This window comes from Salvia miltiorrhiza, chromosome 5, assembly GCF_028751815.1.
Source record: "Salvia miltiorrhiza cultivar Shanhuang (shh) chromosome 5, IMPLAD_Smil_shh, whole genome shotgun sequence".
NCBI classification, from domain to species: Eukaryota; Viridiplantae; Streptophyta; class Magnoliopsida; order Lamiales; family Lamiaceae; genus Salvia; species Salvia miltiorrhiza.
The window spans coordinates 56,814,069-56,831,772 of record NC_080391.1 but is presented as its reverse complement, the minus strand read 5'-3'; the positions used below and the strand labels follow the sequence as shown (position 1 = coordinate 56,831,772).

At 36.3% G+C, this 17,704-nt stretch overlaps 3 protein-coding genes across 4 annotated transcripts; 1 reads left to right on the top strand and 2 right to left on the bottom strand.

Moving 5' to 3' along the window:
- Nucleotides 1-271: 271 nt before the first annotated feature.
- On the bottom strand, nt 272-3,585 carry LOC131025368 (T-complex protein 1 subunit epsilon). Its single transcript, XM_057955099.1, has 9 exons — nt 3,220-3,585; nt 2,744-3,062; nt 1,968-2,316; nt 1,716-1,848; nt 1,563-1,615; nt 1,375-1,477; nt 960-1,126; nt 767-880; nt 272-627 (listed from the first exon to the last, which is right to left on the bottom strand). Exons 1-9 carry the CDS (start codon nt 3,416-3,418, stop codon nt 457-459), a joined length of 1,608 nt encoding a protein of 535 aa, XP_057811082.1. The 5' UTR covers nt 3,419-3,585; the 3' UTR covers nt 272-456.
- A 4,049-nt stretch (nt 3,586-7,634) lies between these two features.
- LOC131025366 (uncharacterized) lies at nt 7,635-8,521 on the bottom strand. Its single transcript, XM_057955098.1, has one exon. The coding sequence runs from the start codon at nt 8,364-8,366 to the stop codon at nt 8,022-8,024; it is 345 nt and encodes a 114-aa protein (XP_057811081.1). The 5' UTR covers nt 8,367-8,521; the 3' UTR covers nt 7,635-8,021.
- Nucleotides 8,522-11,935: 3,414 nt separating this feature from the next.
- Nucleotides 11,936-15,861, top strand: LOC131025365 (actin-related protein 3-like). 2 transcript variants are annotated; one of them, XM_057955097.1, is made up of 9 exons: nt 11,936-12,443; nt 12,618-13,083; nt 13,594-13,740; nt 13,955-14,047; nt 14,168-14,287; nt 14,577-14,687; nt 14,777-14,902; nt 14,997-15,095; nt 15,358-15,861. In XM_057955097.1, exons 1-9 carry the CDS (start codon nt 12,394-12,396, stop codon nt 15,436-15,438), a joined length of 1,293 nt encoding a protein of 430 aa, XP_057811080.1. In that variant the 5' UTR covers nt 11,936-12,393; the 3' UTR covers nt 15,439-15,861. The 2 variants fall into 2 exon arrangements, with proteins under 2 accessions (XP_057811080.1, XP_057811079.1); XM_057955096.1 differs by having other exon boundaries at nt 11,940-12,443; nt 14,997-15,861.
- The last annotated feature ends 1,843 nt before the right edge of the window (nt 15,862-17,704 follow it).

The following is a 17,704-nucleotide window of genomic DNA, read 5'->3' as shown; positions in this document are numbered from 1 at the left end:
TAAATATAAATTTATACATTTCTACACTATTTTTTACTCTTTTCAATAATCGCATTAAAAAGAAATAAATTGACCTCTATCTCTAAACACTTCTAAAAGTTAAATCACAATTTACTAAATTATTAAACAACTGTCTCACGCCATTTTCATCTACAATTTACTGTCAACTTAAAAGTAATTTTCCACTGTGAAATAACATCATGATTCATGAGTGATTTTTATGCTTCTTGAATTTAATAATATAATTAAATCTCGTATAAAGACATAAAAATGAAAGGGGAAAAATAGATTTCACAGAAATACACAAAATAAAGCCATTACAAAGACATAAAACCAAAGTCACACATCAGTTAAAACGAGGTCTCAAAAATCGACCAATTCAGCAAATTAAATAACGTTGCAGTATTTCACAGCAGCAAAATTTTAGCAATCAAGCAAAACCATGTAAGGGCAAAATCAAAACTCCGAAGGTGAAATGACATCATCAATCTTCAAAATCATCTTCACAACTTGAGTTGCAAGCAGAATCTGCTGTTGCTTCCCGATCAGAGTCTCGAAAACATTCTGCTCGCGCATGTCGTTCGTGCCAACGTCGTTACAGTTGATTCCACAACAGGTGTTGTTCTCCTGCACATGGAAGATCGTGTTCGTGTTCATGCTAATGTTTCATCATATATCATACTAACAAGATTCTTTTATCTGATCGCAAATAATAGAATACGAAAGGAATAAGTGAGAAACGCAGCAGAGGGTGTGTGGAATTTACCTTGATTTGCTGAGATTTGACGGCGGATAGAGTTTCTATAGGCTGTAGGCCGCTGTTTTCGGCCAGTGCCATTGGGATAGCATCTAAGGCATCTGCAAAGGCTCTGATTGCATACTGCAAAATAGCAAAGCTAAATGTTAAGCTAAAAAATGTCTTGAAACTGAAGGAGCAAGAGGAAAGGATGTGGGCTTACCTGCTCGACTCCGGGGTACTTATCAGCTGCTGCTTCCACAGCAATTGAGCAGGAAATCTCAGCTGAGCCACCACCATATACTATGGAGTTGTTACGGATGAGATTTCGAGCAACGCATAAAGCATCGTGAATACTGCGTTTTGTTTCCTCTATCATCATCTTGTTACCTAAAGCATGTCAGGAAACAAGAAACACATTCTGAGTTTAATAAATCATCAATTCGAGTCCTCACTCATCTAAGAACTTGCCCATCTATATAACCATGTTCTAGCATATAGTTAAAATATATAACCCATGATAAAAATGGAAAATAACAAGTAATGAATTGACCGTGGACAATCTCCGCTCAGCTAATGATAGATTTAAAATCATATCAAAATGTAGAACTAGAATACAGTAATGAAAGAAGACCTACCACCACGTATAAATATGGTCACGGCCCTTGAATTCGCACAGTGTTCAATATATATCATCCGATCCTTGGTGGTGCCAAAAGCTTTTTCTCGAACCAAGCCAGCCTGGCATGTGTAATCACATATTCAGTCACATGGTTTCTAAGATAAGTATGAACAAAGAACAAAAGATGATGCGGTAGAAGCTTACCTTGCCCAATTTTTCTGTTGTCAACTCCTGAAATCTGGGCACAATTCTCCCGCCTAATAACAAAGTTGAGAAAGATTATTGTAAGAAATGCCAACAAGAAAAAGTTACGTAAGTATAAAAAATAGTTCATATAATTGCAGGATTGCCAAAAACCTGTGGCTATGGCTATCAGCTCTAGCTCCACACCACCAACCCATCGGACAGCAGGCAAATTCCTGTGCATCAGCAAGTGGTTTGCCTCATCATCAAAACCCCATTGGCAGATCACCAGTGTGGCCCCAACATCCTGTAAAAAATTAAGGCTTTAAATTACACCGAAGTTCAAGGATATATACAAATCATAAATCAACCATCACAAGGATCAACATGTTGTACCAAACAAACTATCATGCAGAAACAGGTTACCTTGCATTTCTGAACCATATCATCAAAGTACTTCTGCTCTTGTTGACGTAAAGTTTGGAACTTTTCCACAGTATCAATATCGACCTTATGTTTAGTCTTTGGCTTCGGAGGCTCAAAGGGGCAAGTCAAAATTGCAATCTTTGCATCCTCAATCTGCTTCGGCATCTGGGGATGGCTCATGTCTTTGTCTACAACAATCCCATATATTAGTTCTGTATCCTCTAGCTTCCCACCTACTTTCCCTTCTACTTTAATCAAGTCTAGATTGACATCCTTCCTCTCTAAATCCGCAACAGCCAGCACCGCTTTGACTGCAATCTCAGCCAAACTGCGTTTGCACCTATTCACTCTGCAACACACATTTGACAATACCGAAACAAATCAAAATCAGCACAAGGGATCCCAATAGTTCATTAATAGAGTGAAACCCAAAGTCCATCAAGCACATTCCGCACCATCTAGACAATAATATCATCTTCAAAATTCCTCAAAACACAAAAAACAAGAAATAAATTTCATTCTCGAAAGCAGCAGTAAAAAGGAGACAGAGATGTTTGCTTCAGAAAAACTCATCAAAATATGTTTTTAAGCTTTCTCACAGCTAATTCGCAAAGACAATATTTTAACAACCACAAACTCTACAACCCACATAGCTCGGATCTGGAACTCCTGATATATAAACACTTCACTAGAGCTCACATTACTCCGCAAACATACTACTATTGGAAATTTGATAACGACAACAAGAATATGATATGCCCACAAACAACACTTACATCTTAGAGGATAAAGTAGTCATACAAGTCCGGATTAAAGGCTCCTCATCTGCTGCGCTAAATTCAAATTTATGCGCTATACGCTCCAAATGATCAAAGGCAATCCTCGAAGCCAGTTCGTATCCCTCCGCAACCCGAATAGGGTGAATTCCACGTTCCAGAAGCTTCTGCGCTTGCTCTAGAAGCGCACCCGCCATCACAACAACTCCAGTCGTCCCGTCGCCAATCTCATAGTCCTGACTCCGCGACAACTCAACCATGAGCTTAGCAATCTGATTGTCAACATCCATCTGCTCCAAGATCGTCGCACCATCATTTGCTGAAACCAAAAGAAACAATTTTTACACACAATCTCACAAAATTGAAGCTGAACGTTGCACGAAGCTACCAAAATTATCCAAAACCCTAAGACTTTAACCAAAAGGAACAAAAATTAGTCCAAAACCCTAAGAGTTCAACTAAGAGCGAGTGCTTACTTATGGTGACCTCGCCGTCGGGGCTCTGGAGCATCTTATCCATGCCTTTGGGGCCTAGGGAGGTTCGGAGGATCCGCGCCACCGCTTTGCCGGCGGCGATGTTGGCCTTCTGCGCATCGAGGCCGCGCAATCTGGTTTTCTGCTCCTGCTCCCGTATGATGATGAAGGGGCGGCCGAACTCGTCGAACGCCAGCGCCATTGTCTGGGTTCGGGCAAGCGGGTCGGATCTCTATGCGGATCCGAATCGGAAAATGGGGATGAAGAGTGGAGGGAAGAAGAGTGATTTGAGATTTTTGTCGAAGATTTATGAATAGATTCTGTGCCCTAGTTTACTTCACTTTCAGAGTCAGTGGCACTACTGTAAATATTGTGTTTGTAGGTGTTATTTTTAATAAATAATTTATTTATTTATACATTAATTTTATTTTGTGTTCTCAATTTTTAATAATTACTTAGAAATTATCACCAAATTTTATTAAAAATCTCAAAAAAATTATATATCAAAAAAAATATTTCCTTGTACAAAATTTGCCGTCAAAACAATAAATCATTCCATCGAATTCTTATGATTTTTGGGTGAAATTTTATTTTTCGACTTTACCCAATAAAAAGATATTGTTCCACCTAAAAATACGATAATATATCTCATTATTATGTCGTTGGACTTTGTATAGCAAAATATTAAAAAAAAAAAAAAAAAAAAAACGATGAAAGTTGAAGTTTTTGAAACGAAAGTTTAGAACACAAAATATGATTAACCATTTATTTAATTATTTTTGGAATGATTGAATGGTTTCTTTGTTCTTAATTATACTTGATTAATTCATAGTGCATTCAGATGTATTGTAGCGCGCTAACGAAAAATAATATAATGACTAATTTAATAAAAATAAAATATACAAATGGGCGCTCTATAATTTATTTATTTTCAAAATGATTGAATCACTACAAAAAAAACGCTAATAGACAACGGTCAGAATCCGTTGTCTATTACAAAATCAACTGTTGTAAATGAGAGTATTGTCTATTGTGGGGCGGTCATAGACAACGGGTTCTAGACCGTTGTCTATTCTCTGATAGACAACGGTTTCTACACTGTTGTCTATTCTCTCATAGACAACGTCTTAGTGTCTGTTGTCTATTCTGTGATAGACAACATGAGAAAACTCGTTGTCTATTCTCTGATAGACAACGACTGATAATCCGTTGTCTATTCTCTTATATACAACAAGTTCTTGACCGTTGTCTATTCTATATTATAGTTTTGATTTTGTATTTATATTTAAAATTTCCTGCTTTTTCAATTTATATTTCAGTAAATCTAAAAACATAATAAGAAAAGCTAAAAATACATAAATTAATAATAAAATTCATACATTATAATCTAACATCATCATCCCTACATTACATTAGAATCCAACATCATCATCCCTACATTACATTAGAATCCAAACATCATCATCCTACATTACATTATTAATCTAATATTACATTCAAACAAATTTCATCCAACATTACATATTAGCCACGTCATGTACGGGTAATGGATATAGCCACCCAATTGTGAACATAGGATGTCCCGACGCTTCTCCAGCTTTTGATAATGGAATCGGGACCACTTCAGCACCAAGTCATAAACAACATCCTCTGATGCCACCTGAAGGTCATCACTACACAAGATTGCCTCAATCCCAGTAAGGGTTTAGTGCTTAGTGCTATTTATTGCATAACCATTATAGGAAAATCGAAAATGCACAATAGAGCTATAGATTAACTTAGCTTTGGGAGGAGGGAAGGCTGACTGCCCTGTTCAGCCGAGCTGAGACGAAGATGATGACGACAGCTCTTGCTGCCTCGGTGGAGTCCGAGAACAACAGCAAAGGCGTGGCTCGAACCCGACGACTCCACCGTAGCGGAAGCGGCAGCGATTAGTCCGTTACAGGAGAGAGAGGAGCAGCCGGCTTTGACTTCAGACTTCGTGTGTAGAGAGATGGGAGGACGCCGATTCACAGGCATTCTACACGCGGCGGCAACGGCAAAACTGAATCGGCAGGAGAAGAGCTAGGGCTCGATCTGGAAGGGGGAAAATTAAGGCTCAATTTTGAGCGACCTCCCCTAAATCTGAGCAATGTCGGCCTTGGGGGAGAATTCAGGCGGCCTTGGGGCGACAACGTCGCCTGATATTCCGGAACCACGGCGACGACGAGTTCAGATTTAAGAGGAAGAGTTAGGGCTTTCTTGTTCACGTCGATTTTTGAGAGATGAGGGTAGGCCTGAGGCTTAGAACGGCGGTTGTCGGGTCGAGATCGACTGAGGCAAAGGGGGAAGGGGCGGCGCCGGACTGATTGAGGCAGGGGAAGAGGCGGCGCCGGATCGACTGAGGCAAAGGGGGAAGGGGCGGCGCCGACAAATCGCCTAGCGCCGTAGAGAGAAGAGGCGGCGAAGGAGTCTCTCCAGGGGTTTTCTCTCTGAAAAACCCCTTCTCTCTCTGTTTTCTCTCTCTACAATTCTAGAAAGACTCAAGGTAGAATTCAAACGCGGCCTTTGAGTTTGAGATGGATTGGGATTTTACTGAGTGGTGCACAACAAATGGGTGAAAATCGAATAAAAAAATGGGCAAGGAATGTCTGCTTTTTAATACTCACATTAATTTATTTTTCTACTATATATTATTGTTGGGTTATTTAAATATTGTATGATTAAAGAAATGTGAATGTGGGAGTTATTGCTTGAATGGCTCCAACATCGAGTGTTGTATGTAATAGTGGAAGCCCACAAAATTTGACATTGTATAATTAAACGCCCGAATTAGTAATAATTTATTTATATACTATATCTTGCATCAAATTCTATGACTGTAATTAAGATAGGAGAATTTTTTGAACTGAAATTGAGATGGTGGTGATTGGTGAATATATTTTGGGAATCTGAGTGATGGAAATAAGAAATTCAACATTTCACTACTTATTTGGATTTTGAATTAATTTTGTAGAGTAATTTTGTATGTTGATGGTAAAAACTGTTATGTAATTAATTAAATACTAGAATGTCCATTCGTGAAATGCACGGCAAACATTGAAATTAAATGACATGTTTATATATTAAAAAAATATTGATAAAACTAAAATATAAACAAATTAAAAATATGTTTTAATAATAAAATTAAATAAAATTAAATAATCCATATCAATTACTTATTAAAATATTAGATTTGAAACATATATTTTCAATTTTGTATTAAGTATAATGATAATTATAGTTATTAAATAAATTTAAATTATTTAATAATGAAAATTGACATTACATATTATCATTATTATTATTACAAAGTATTAAGCGTGATAATAAATAAATTAATATTTGCATACACAAATATAAATAAAAAATTATAAAATGTTAATAAAGAGAAAAAAAATAAAATATTTTTAATTTTGTTTTTTCATAATTTATTCATTTTTTTATGATTTTTATACCATATTAAAGATTTTTTCACGAACTTAAATTTAAGATGTAGTATTAAGTATTTTTTTATGAATTAAATTTGATGATGTTCATAAAAAAAAATTGATGATGTTCATAAAAAAATTAAAGAAAAAAATAGAGAGAAAAATAGTAAAAAAAATTAGTGAAAGAAGACAACGGATTTGGAAAAAACGTTGTCTATTTAGGGCGGTCATAGACAACGCCTTTGAAAATCATTGTCTATTCTCTAATAGACAATGGTTTTTGGAGCACTGTTGTCTATTTAGGGCGGTCATAAATAGACAACGGTTTTCAAAACGTTGTCTATGACCGCCATAAATAGACAACGGTTTTTCCAAAAACCGTTGTCTATAGTTATAATAGACAACGGTTTTCAGAATCGTTGTCTATGACCGCCATAAATAGACAACGGTTTTTCAAAAACCGTTGTCTATAGTCATATTAGACAACAGGTTTAGAAGCATGTTGTCTATATTATGTTGTCTATGAGCTGAATTCTTGTAGTGAATGGTTTCTTTTATTCTTAATTATAATTATAATTGAGTCATAGTGCATTCACATGGTGTGCTAATGAAAAATGAGTATAATGTCTAATTTAATATGAAAAATACACAAATACTCTATAATTCAAGTGTGTATTGGTACTTTGCATTATATATTTTCAATATATTTAAGGTCCACGTAAAATTGTATTTCCATCATTTATATTATAATATCATACTCGGTTATTACAAGTTATATATAGTTGATAAACATACATACCTTTAATTAATTTATTTATTTAGCTTTTTTAAAGGAACACATACCTTTAATTATTATTATATGTTCAGGTATTTCTATATCTCATCATTTCACCTTGCATGATCATGGTTATTTTTAATTTCTTTTAATATACAACTCCTAATAATAAAAAAAAATAACAGCTCAAGATATAAGACAAACATCCATCCATTGCACTGGGAAATAACACTATAATAGGTGAAGTCAATTCCTTCTTTTGACAAAAAGGAAAAGAAATCCTTTATCTCTATATCTAAATACAATATATATAAACAATAAAAAAAATCTACTACTAGAAAATAAATGATTTGTTCCTTACAGAGCTCAATCCACCAATCGCAAACGTGTGAATTGTCAGCTTCTGAGAGAAATGATCACTTAATCAATGATCAATAATAAAATAAAAGCAGAAAATGATATTATATTTTTTTTTCTTTTTATTTATTTATTTATTTATTATTATTATTATTATTATCCGACCATACATATATATATATATATATATATATATATATATATATTATTCCCCGCTCACAGATTTAGTAGAAGAAAAAGGAGCCAACAACGCCGGCGGCGACTGCCGCGCCAGCCGCGGCGGCGTTGGTTCCGAGGGCCGAGGCCCCGCCCGCTGGCGAGCCTCCCGCGGGCGGGGCGAGGTTCTTGAAGACTCCTTCGGGAATGGGCCCACCGACGGGAGCGGCGTCCTTGGCCGCATTGTTGAGAGCGCCGACCACCGCGTTAGGGTCCACCCCCGCGGCGGCGGCGGCGGGGGCGATGTTGGCTGCGGCGGCGGGAATGTTGGGTTCTTGGGCGGTCGCTTGCATCCCCACGGCTGCGAAGAAGGTGACGAAGGCAACGACGACAATGATTTGTTGCTTTGCCATTTTTGCCTTTGAATTTACACAGAATTAAGAGTAGTAAGTATTTTTTTTTTCTTTTTTTTTAGAATTTTTTTAATTTTTTTTCCTAATCTTTTTTGTGTTTTTTCAAGAGAATATCGCAGCTCGCGTGGAGATGTGTGTTGCGGTGGTGGAGAGGTGGCGGAAGGAGGGGTCATATAGGGCGGAGGCGGCGGTGGAGGCGGCGGATGTTGCGGATTATCCACTCATGCATGCATGCAATGCAAAATTATCTTTGCACCGTTGCTATATTTGACATATGAAATTAAACATAAAAAACTTTAGGAAATTAATTTGGGAACCCATCAATTTTCTTACGTGTCTTGTTATTTCTTTTCAATGTCTTGTGTAGAGTAGACTAGATAAGTCTCCCATTTTGATTTAAAGTCGGAGTAATTTTGGTTTTGTACCCTAACTAAAAATTCGATTTAAAAATACACTATAATTTTAAATTATTTTGATTTTTTACATGGTTCTTGATTGACCCTTCAGCTAATATTGAGATGGACGGTTGAAATATCTACATGATTTAAACGACCGATTTACTAAACAACATATTTGGATGTCTACGTCTTCAGCTAGTCGCAATGGCATTAATTTGCCGAAAATTGACAATTGTGTGAAAAATATAAACAATTGAAAGTTTTTAAATTTAAAAATAACTTTTAATTCTTGTGCAAAATCAAAAATTGAGTAAATATTTATGTATTTTTAAACATAATTACTTATTCCATTTATGTAATCTAATACAACATATATGATATATATTCTTTTAAAGAAAAGAATGCAACATGTATATACACTACTAGAAAAAACACATCTAACGGCCGAAATTGACGATCGAAATTTTTGGTCGTTGTTAAATTAGCGGCTATACCGATCTGTTTACGATCGTTTCACGATTAATTTTTTTTAAAATGTTTTAGCGATCAAATTTTTTATCTTTAATATATACATATACATATAGGGGCGCGCTCCAGTGAGACCCCCTATTTTTCGTGAAACACTAGGACAATGAATAAGACATATAATACTAATGAACAAAACTTATACCTAACGAACAAGATGTATATACTGGTGAAAAACAAAATTTAAAAAATTGTTAATGAATAAGACATATATACTAATGAACAAGACAGTATATACTGATGAACAATGCAGTATATACTAATGAATAATAAAATTTAAAATATTTTGCTCCCTCCAGGATTCGAACCCTGCAAAAAAAATTTTTCCTCCAGATACAATATCAGCCATAGGATTGATAAAATAAACGCACCAGATCGTACCCTAGATCTCACTAAAATTAGGGGGTCTCATTGGAGCGGCCCCCTATACATATATATATATATATATATATATATATATATATATTATATAGTATTTTTTAACGATCGAAATTTGGTTGTTAATATCTGATAAGGAGTAATATACGCAACAACTCTGTTCAACCTTCAACGACACTTGTGTAATGAATCAAGGGTTATTAGCCTGTAAATACACGAACTTTTTATATTTTCTGAAATTTAACACGACTTTTATTTTTAGCCCACAAATACACGAACTTAGCATTTTTTCTGATTTTTGACATCGATAAAAAAAAATTCTAGTTTACTATTAGCGTGAAGGCCGGTATACCATGTCATTCACTCTCTAATCAAAATAATGAATCAAATTACTCTATTCAAGTGCATATTTCATAGTCCACATCATGTATTCCGGCCTCCACCTCAACAATAAATAGAGTTTTTTCATGTCGATGTCAAAAATCAGAAAAAATACTAAGTTCGTGTATTTGTGGGCTAAAAATAAAAGTCATGTTAAATTTCAGAAAATATAAAAAGTTCGTGTATTTACAGGCTAATAACCCATGAATCAAAGATGATTAAGTGACAAGGCTGATAAGCCAGGTGTACTGAGTACAGGGCTGGGGCACTGTACAAGGCTAGACCCTTCACATGCGCTAGACTCATCACAGGGCAGGGCCTTTCACAGTGTTAGAACATTCCACAACGATGGATAGTGTTTAGAACATCAAATCGGTCGTTAACTTATACGACGTCGTTCTAATTATCCACGCGTCATTTGAAACGCATCATTGCCATGTATTTTTTTTACATCATCGGAGAACAAATCCGTGTAAGAATTGAACAAGGAATATTAAAGTTGGTGTATAAAAATAGAATTTTTTAAGTTCATATTAAATTTAGATTTTGATCAAAGCTGATGATATATACACATATATCTATATTCAGGAGGCGCAACTATGATCGGATTCGCAACTGACCTTGCTATCGAAGAAGGGCGATAGACGGTGGGTGCCACTGCACCGTGGATGTTTCCACGTGGATGTTTCTATCTATGCTGATGGTCAGGGACGGAGCCAGGGGGGCTAGAGCCCCCTCCCAAATTTTGAGTTTTTTTTTTTTTTTTAAATATATAGATATATGTTTATACCTATTATAAAATAATTTTGTTTTATAAAAGAGTATTTGGTTATTATATTCTCTCATATATACTTAATTTAAGGATAATTTTATTTTTTAAAACTATATGATCTATGAAATATTGTTTGTTATTATTACTATTATACTTGTCTTTTAATAAAAAATGCCTAATATGTATGAAATGCTAAAAAAAATTATAATGTATTGAAACTAATTTGTAATATATAGAAAATATATAATCTATGGACATGTTGTTTGTTATTATTATTATTATGCTTGCCTTTTAATAAAAAATGTCTTAAATATACGGAATTTCCAAAAAAAAGTTTTGTGATATATTGAAACTATATAATCTATGAAAATATTGTTCGTTATTATTAGTATTATGCTCGTATTTTAATAAAAAAATACCTTAAATATACTGAATGCCCAAAAAAATTTTTCTCGGGGGCTACCGCCCCCGAACCCCCGTACAGGTTCAGCCCCCCCGAACTAAATTCCTGGCTCCGTCCCTGCTGATGGTCACCTGGTAGGGGTGGGTTTTATTATCAGAATTTTTTAAGTGAACGTGCATGCTGCGGTGGCTCGATGTATAGGTCGAATGGAGACTACTCTCATGGGGGAGCTTCATGCTATCTTGTTGGGGATTGAATTTTGTTTAGAGCATGATTTCTGTTGTAGTCTTTACCGATTCCCTTTTTGCGGTTCATGTTTTGAGTGAGAAGACGAAGTGGATGGACTCATTATGCGATGATCTAATTATGATGCTTTCGTCCATGCGAAGGAGAATATTGTTCTTGATTTTAAACATGCTCGTCGGGAAGTTAATAGAGCGGCCCATTTTCTGGCAAATGTTGTTATTTCTGTTGTTGATGTAATGATCTGGAGATCCGGCTTTCCTCCGGGACTCGCAGATATTGTTCATCGTGATTTAAATTAATCTAAGCTTCCTTTTTTCCTCAAAATTAAAAAATATACTATATTTATTAATAATATTTTTATATTTAATGAATATATAATTTAATTTTCAAATTTTGTGTTTTGATTAAACAAATACGAACACAACAGTGGCCACATATAGTGAAGTCAAGAACTCAAATTTGCTTTCCTGTAATGTAATGAGAAAAAGCAGAGTATCTATATATATGTAATTCATAACTCCAAAATCCGTATAGCCGACCAACTCACTGTGTAACATTCTCTTTTCACCATCCGAATTCGAGCAACAACAATTAATTCCGAATTCAACCGTTGCTTGTTTGATTGCTAGAATTCGGAAAATAAAAGAAAATGGTCCCTTTTGTTTTTTTCTTTTCTTGTTTCTCCTGAAAATTGAAATCTTCGCCATCAATTTCATATATACGAGCTGAAAGCTGGCTGCTTTTCACTGGGTGATGAATTTCGCGACTATTTCTTTAATTTCTAGATTTGTTTGTTGCTGCACCAACCCGGAGTTGAGAAGTCAAGCTCATTCCCACCAAACGCCGTTGACGTATTTCAACGACCATGATCTTTTCTCTCCTCCAAATTCTCGCAAGTAGGATTGTTTCCTCACGAGCTAATTAATGGAGTCCGCCGCCTCGCGCCCTGCTGTGGTAATCGACAATGGCACTGGGTAAGTTGATGGATTTCAGTTGCTCCTTTCTTTCCCCTTCTTGAAATTGCAGTGAATCTGTTTGATGAAATGCGTCAATGAGTCCAATTGTGTTGACTTGCGTTTTTGATCTGGTTTTTGCTAAAAGATTGAGTCTTTTCTCACTCGCCTCTGCTGGGTTTTGATCGCCTGCAGGTATACTAAAATGGGATTTGCCGGAAATGTGGAGCCGTGCTTCATAGTTCCGACTGTTGTTGCGTTAAACAACTCGTTCTTGAACCAGCCGCGGCCGAGTTCTAGCAAGAGCAACAATTGGCTGGGGCAGCACAATGCAGGGGTGATGGCGGATCTCGATTTCTATATAGGAGAAGAGGCGTTGTCTAGATCTAAATCTAGCACCACTTACAATTTGAGCTATCCCATTAAGCAAGGGAAGGTGGATAATTGGGATTCAATGGAGAGGTTCTGGCAGCACTGTATATTTAACTATCTACGGTGCGATCCAGAGGATCACTACTTCTGCTTGACGGAGAGCGCCTTGACTGCACCGGAGAGTCGGGAGTACACCGGAGAGATCATGTTCGAGACATTTAATGTTCCGGGCCTCTATATCGCCGTGCAGCCTGTGCTTGCTTTGGCTGCTGGATACACTACATCCAAGGTTGGTGCTGAGTCTTGGAATGTGAATGCTTTTGTTTCTTCCTTGAAATTTAGGGATTGATTGTGTTGAAATTATGAGTAACTTGTTAAGATTGAGTGAGATTTGGGATTATATGACTTTTAGTGAAGTTTTTGTGTGATGTGTGAGATGAAGTAATCAATAGTTGAGTTAATCTCTAGATGCATATATTAACTTCGCACAATATGAATCATTGATTCGGTGACATTTTTGAGCTGAGGATAGTTCTAATAAGAGGGGAGATGATTGCCAAAGAGTAATATGTAGTCATCAATTTGGGAAGTTCGGCATTCTTCTTTTTTCCTTTTCAGATTGATTCCATATATTTAACCCACTTTTTATGTTTTCTTGAGATTGAATATTTAGTCATGACTAATGCCATTCCGACTGTCCGCAACGAGCCATGTGGGGCAATAGGATGAACATTATACCACAAAATCGAGTAGTTGTTTGAGATTTCTTGTTTTTCTTATTCTTCAATACTTTCCTTAGTGTGAGATGACAGGAGTTGTAGTGGACGTGGGAGATGGGGCTACTCATGTTGTGCCTGTTGCAGATGGTTATGTTATTGGGAGCAGCATTAAGTCCATTCCAATTTCAGGGAAAGACGTAACTCGTTTCATCCAGCAGCTCATGAGAGTATGAAATTCTACAGTACTTTGTATTTACAGTTGGTCTATTTTGAAGTGTGTCAATTTCGATTGTACATGATTGAAGAGGGTTCGTAGAATATGACGAGAAGTATATGGTTTAGTTTGTTAAAAATCAAATAATATTTGTTTTTCCTGTCGTTCTTGTAAGATGATGTTTGTTGCAGTATTCTTAATTAAATTTCCTCGTTTGTTCTGTTCAGGAAAGGGGGGAGCATGTTCCACCCGAGGACTCCTTTGACGTAGCCCGGAGAGTGAAGGAAATGTATTGCTACACTTGTTCGGACATTGTCAAGGTATAGCCTAAAGAATCCTGAGTTCATAACTAAGGATCTGTTCCATCTCAACATCTCGAAAAGCTCAAGAAAGTAGATATAGTAAATGTTTTTACTAGTATGTGTTCTTTGACAAGTCAGGAGTTCAATAAGCATGACAAAGAGCCTGCAAAATACATCAAGCAGTGGCGAGGTACCAAGCCAAAGACGGGGGCTCCGTATTCTTGTGATATAGGCTACGAAAGGTTCCTCGGACCTGAGGTTTGCTTCATTTACTCCGTTTATGTGTGTGTTTTACCCGAGCAACACTCTTCGTACTATTCTTTTCGGTGTTCCTGTAAAGGGCTGCCTTATCTGTCGTATCACGTGATCCCAAAATTCTATAATAAGCATTGTTTGATCTCTTTGCATCAGTGTTTTTAAAATTCTGTCAAAATATAATTTTTTTTCCATGTTTGTTTTTACTACTCCTTTGTAATCTGAAAATCATACGAATATATCCGATGGTAATAACGCAGATACTCTTGATGTTCTGTGCTTTGTTGTTCAGGTCTTCTTCAACCCGGAAATCTACTCGAGTGATTTTACCACCCCTCTGCCTGATGTCATCGATAAATGTATTCAGTCCGCACCAATAGATACAAGAAGATCATTGTATAAGGTGCAAAAATTAGTTAAATAGCTATAAACCACTTTTCACTTTAGATTGCCTTTTTTGGGGGTGACTAGAGCTCGTCTGCAATATTGTAGAACGTTGTATTATCGGGAGGATCAACCATGTTCAAGGACTTCAACCGGAGGCTACAAAGAGATATAAAGAAGATTGTTGATGCCCGAGGTATTGCATCTGATGCGAGGCTAGTGGGAGAAATGAAGGTAACTTTTTCTGTTCTTTTCATCACTTGATTGTTGATGGAGCTTTGTGATTCGCCACTTATGGAAGTTGGATGCTACAAATGTTTCTCCACAGTCGCAGCCCGTGGAAGTAAATGTCGTTAGCCACCCAATCCAGAGATACGCGGTTTGGTTTGGAGGCTCGGTGCTTGCATCCACTCCTGAGTTTTTCACAGTAAGTTTTATTTCCTCCGTGTCCTCTCGAAGCTTAATATCACTATACCTAGCATATGTGGCATCAACATTAGTATCTCGACAAAGGCTTCAACTTATTGCAACGAAACTGTTCTCGTGAGAGGACAGATGAGAAAAACTAGAAGACTTCATATCCCATTCTGCTTGAACTACTCTTACCTCATCATTTATTTCCCTATTGATGACTTTCATCTCTTTAAACGCAACCTACGACGTTAATTGATCTCTTCCCCCTCACACAGGCTTGCCACACGAAGGCAGAGTACGAGGAATGTGGAGCGAGCATATGCCGGACAAACCCAGTTTTCAAGGGAATGTATTGATTCATATACATGAAGATCATTCAAACTAGCAGATTATTCTTGTAGTTGTGAAGACAATCATTTTCCAGGTCAAATTCGAAAATATATCATAAAGCCGCCATCATCAGCAGCATTTCATGTGATTGCAGCAGTCCAAATGCAGATTCTTGTATAATTTAAAGAGGAAAATCTCGTTGGAGACGATGTCTTTCGTCTCCCACAAGCTTTCACCTCAGCATCATGCTGGCAAGAGAGATGGATACCGTAGATATATATCCTTGTATATCTCATAAAACCTTTGTATTCTTTTTTGTATTTTTTATTTTTGTATTTTTCCTGTGTTTTTGTTGTAATATTCCTACAGAAGCAACAAATGGTACTGACAATTTTTGTAGTTTCCGATTTGTTGTTTGTATCATAGTAAAGGTCCAAGGGATTAATTATCTAAGGTGTGGACACTCCAATATATATTATTGTTGTATTTTTGGTCCGTATTTGATAAAATGAAGTATGATATTATATTATTGTTGTATTTTTGGTCCATCTTGATAAAATGAGATGGGCATTATACTATGTGCATGTCCAAGAATGGTAGCGTTGATGCCATGAATCCATGGTTATGAGTTCGAATCACGTAGGAGAAAAATTAAAATCGAATAAAAAATTAATGTTAAAGTGATTAGATGGAGAAAATTCAGAAAAATAAAAAATAAAATCTTACAAAATTTATTTAGGTGGGAGAATGGAATGAGATTCAGTGTACCACACTTTATGTCTCACTTTATGTCCCATTTTCAATTTTGTTTAATTTCTTATGTATATTTTCTTCAATTTCAACTTTATATGCTTTAGTTTAATTTTGTGATTATTAACTAGGGTTTATTCCATCAATCTAGGGTATATAATTATTTTTTATCATTTAATTTCACGTTTATTAGCTAATAATAGGTTGATAAATTCAAATTCATGGTATATACGTTTTAAAAAATTTATTTTTTTGAAATAAAACTTCAATATAATTCATAGTAATATAATAAATTTTATTTTTATAAAAAATATTTTTAAAATAATATATATAAGCATGGGACACAGTGGCACACATAAGATTGTGGGACACTGGATCTCATCTCGTGGGAGAATAGCTTTGGTGATTAGAATGACTAATGTAACGATGATGATTGAAACTTGTATCTAAATGTTTATTATAATTTTAATTTTATATTAAATTAGTGTAACACATAATTTTATTTTAGCCCTTCCCTATATATATCTATATAGGGAAGGGCTAAAATAAGAGCATTTCTTAAGATATAAAATAAGAATTATTTCAGCCTTTAGATCATCAAGATCTACGGTTGATTCGTAATCCTGTTGGATGGATTTATGGTCATGAGTTCGAATTCCAAAGGTAGCAAAAAATTATTTTTCACAATACATACCTTTATACATGGAATTCATATGTGTTCTACCTAAAATTCATACATTAAAAATTGTTCTTACTTCTTATTTTAAGACGTGCTCTCACAGTAGCCCATGTCTATATATATATATCCAAAAGCAAAGACGTGATCATATAAAATAAGACTCCTAATCACCGCGGTAACTCTCCCTTTATAAACACACACAAACTCAAACACAAACACAAATACAAGAAATAAAGTGTCTTAATTAATGGCTGCTGCTAGCATCGATGTGGTGTCCGAAATACTGCTGCATCTTCCCGTGCAATCCCTCTTGAGATGCAGAGCTGTCTGCAAACTATGGCGCGACGTCATCGACTCTCCATCTTTCCGACAACTGCACACCACTACTCGCGACAACGGCAACGAAAACGACACCGTATATCTAGTACTCGAGTTTCACGGCGACGACGATGATCTGAAACTGTCAATGGATGTGATAGACATGAAGAGGCGCAGGTTAAGCCACGACTTCAACGACGCCATGCCTAACTCGAGATCGAAGCACGTCAGCAATCCAATATGGGAGCTCGAATACGACGTCGCATGGTTCGGTACGGCGGTTAAGGGTTTACTCTGCTTCAACTTCACGAAATATGAGCAGCAGCCCATATCCATATGCAACCCTTTTCTAGGTCAAATAAGGACTCTACCAATCCCCCACAACCCATGCCTTTCATTCACCTATCCCAACACCATAGCTGCGATTGGTTTCGACGACGACGATTCTGGTTATTACAAAGTGCTGCAGATGTCGTATTGCCGTAAGCACCGCGGCCTCCACGCCCGGCTCTATTCGACGAGGACGGATTCTTGGAGGGACTTGG

Excerpts from the sequence above, each read along its gene's own strand:
- LOC131025368 (XM_057955099.1), bottom strand. The coding sequence starts at position 3,418 with ATGGCGCTGGCGTTCGACGAGTTCGGCCGCCCCTTCATCATCATACGG. Across the intron at positions 1,127-1,374 it reads GACCATATTTATACGTGGTG|GTAACAAGATGATGATAGAG; the intron begins GTAGGTCTTCTT and ends GACATGCTTTAG. Across the intron at positions 881-959 it reads AGTACCCCGGAGTCGAGCAG|TATGCAATCAGAGCCTTTGC; the intron begins GTAAGCCCACAT and ends GCTATTTTGCAG.
- LOC131025366 (XM_057955098.1), bottom strand. The coding sequence starts at position 8,366 with ATGGCAAAGCAACAAATCATTGTCGTCGTTGCCTTCGTCACCTTCTTC.
- LOC131025365 (XM_057955096.1), top strand. The coding sequence starts at position 12,394 with ATGGAGTCCGCCGCCTCGCGCCCTGCTGTGGTAATCGACAATGGCACT. Across the intron at positions 13,084-13,593 it reads CTGGATACACTACATCCAAG|TGTGAGATGACAGGAGTTGT; the intron begins GTTGGTGCTGAG and ends TACTTTCCTTAG. Across the intron at positions 14,903-14,996 it reads GGCTAGTGGGAGAAATGAAG|TCGCAGCCCGTGGAAGTAAA; the intron begins GTAACTTTTTCT and ends GTTTCTCCACAG.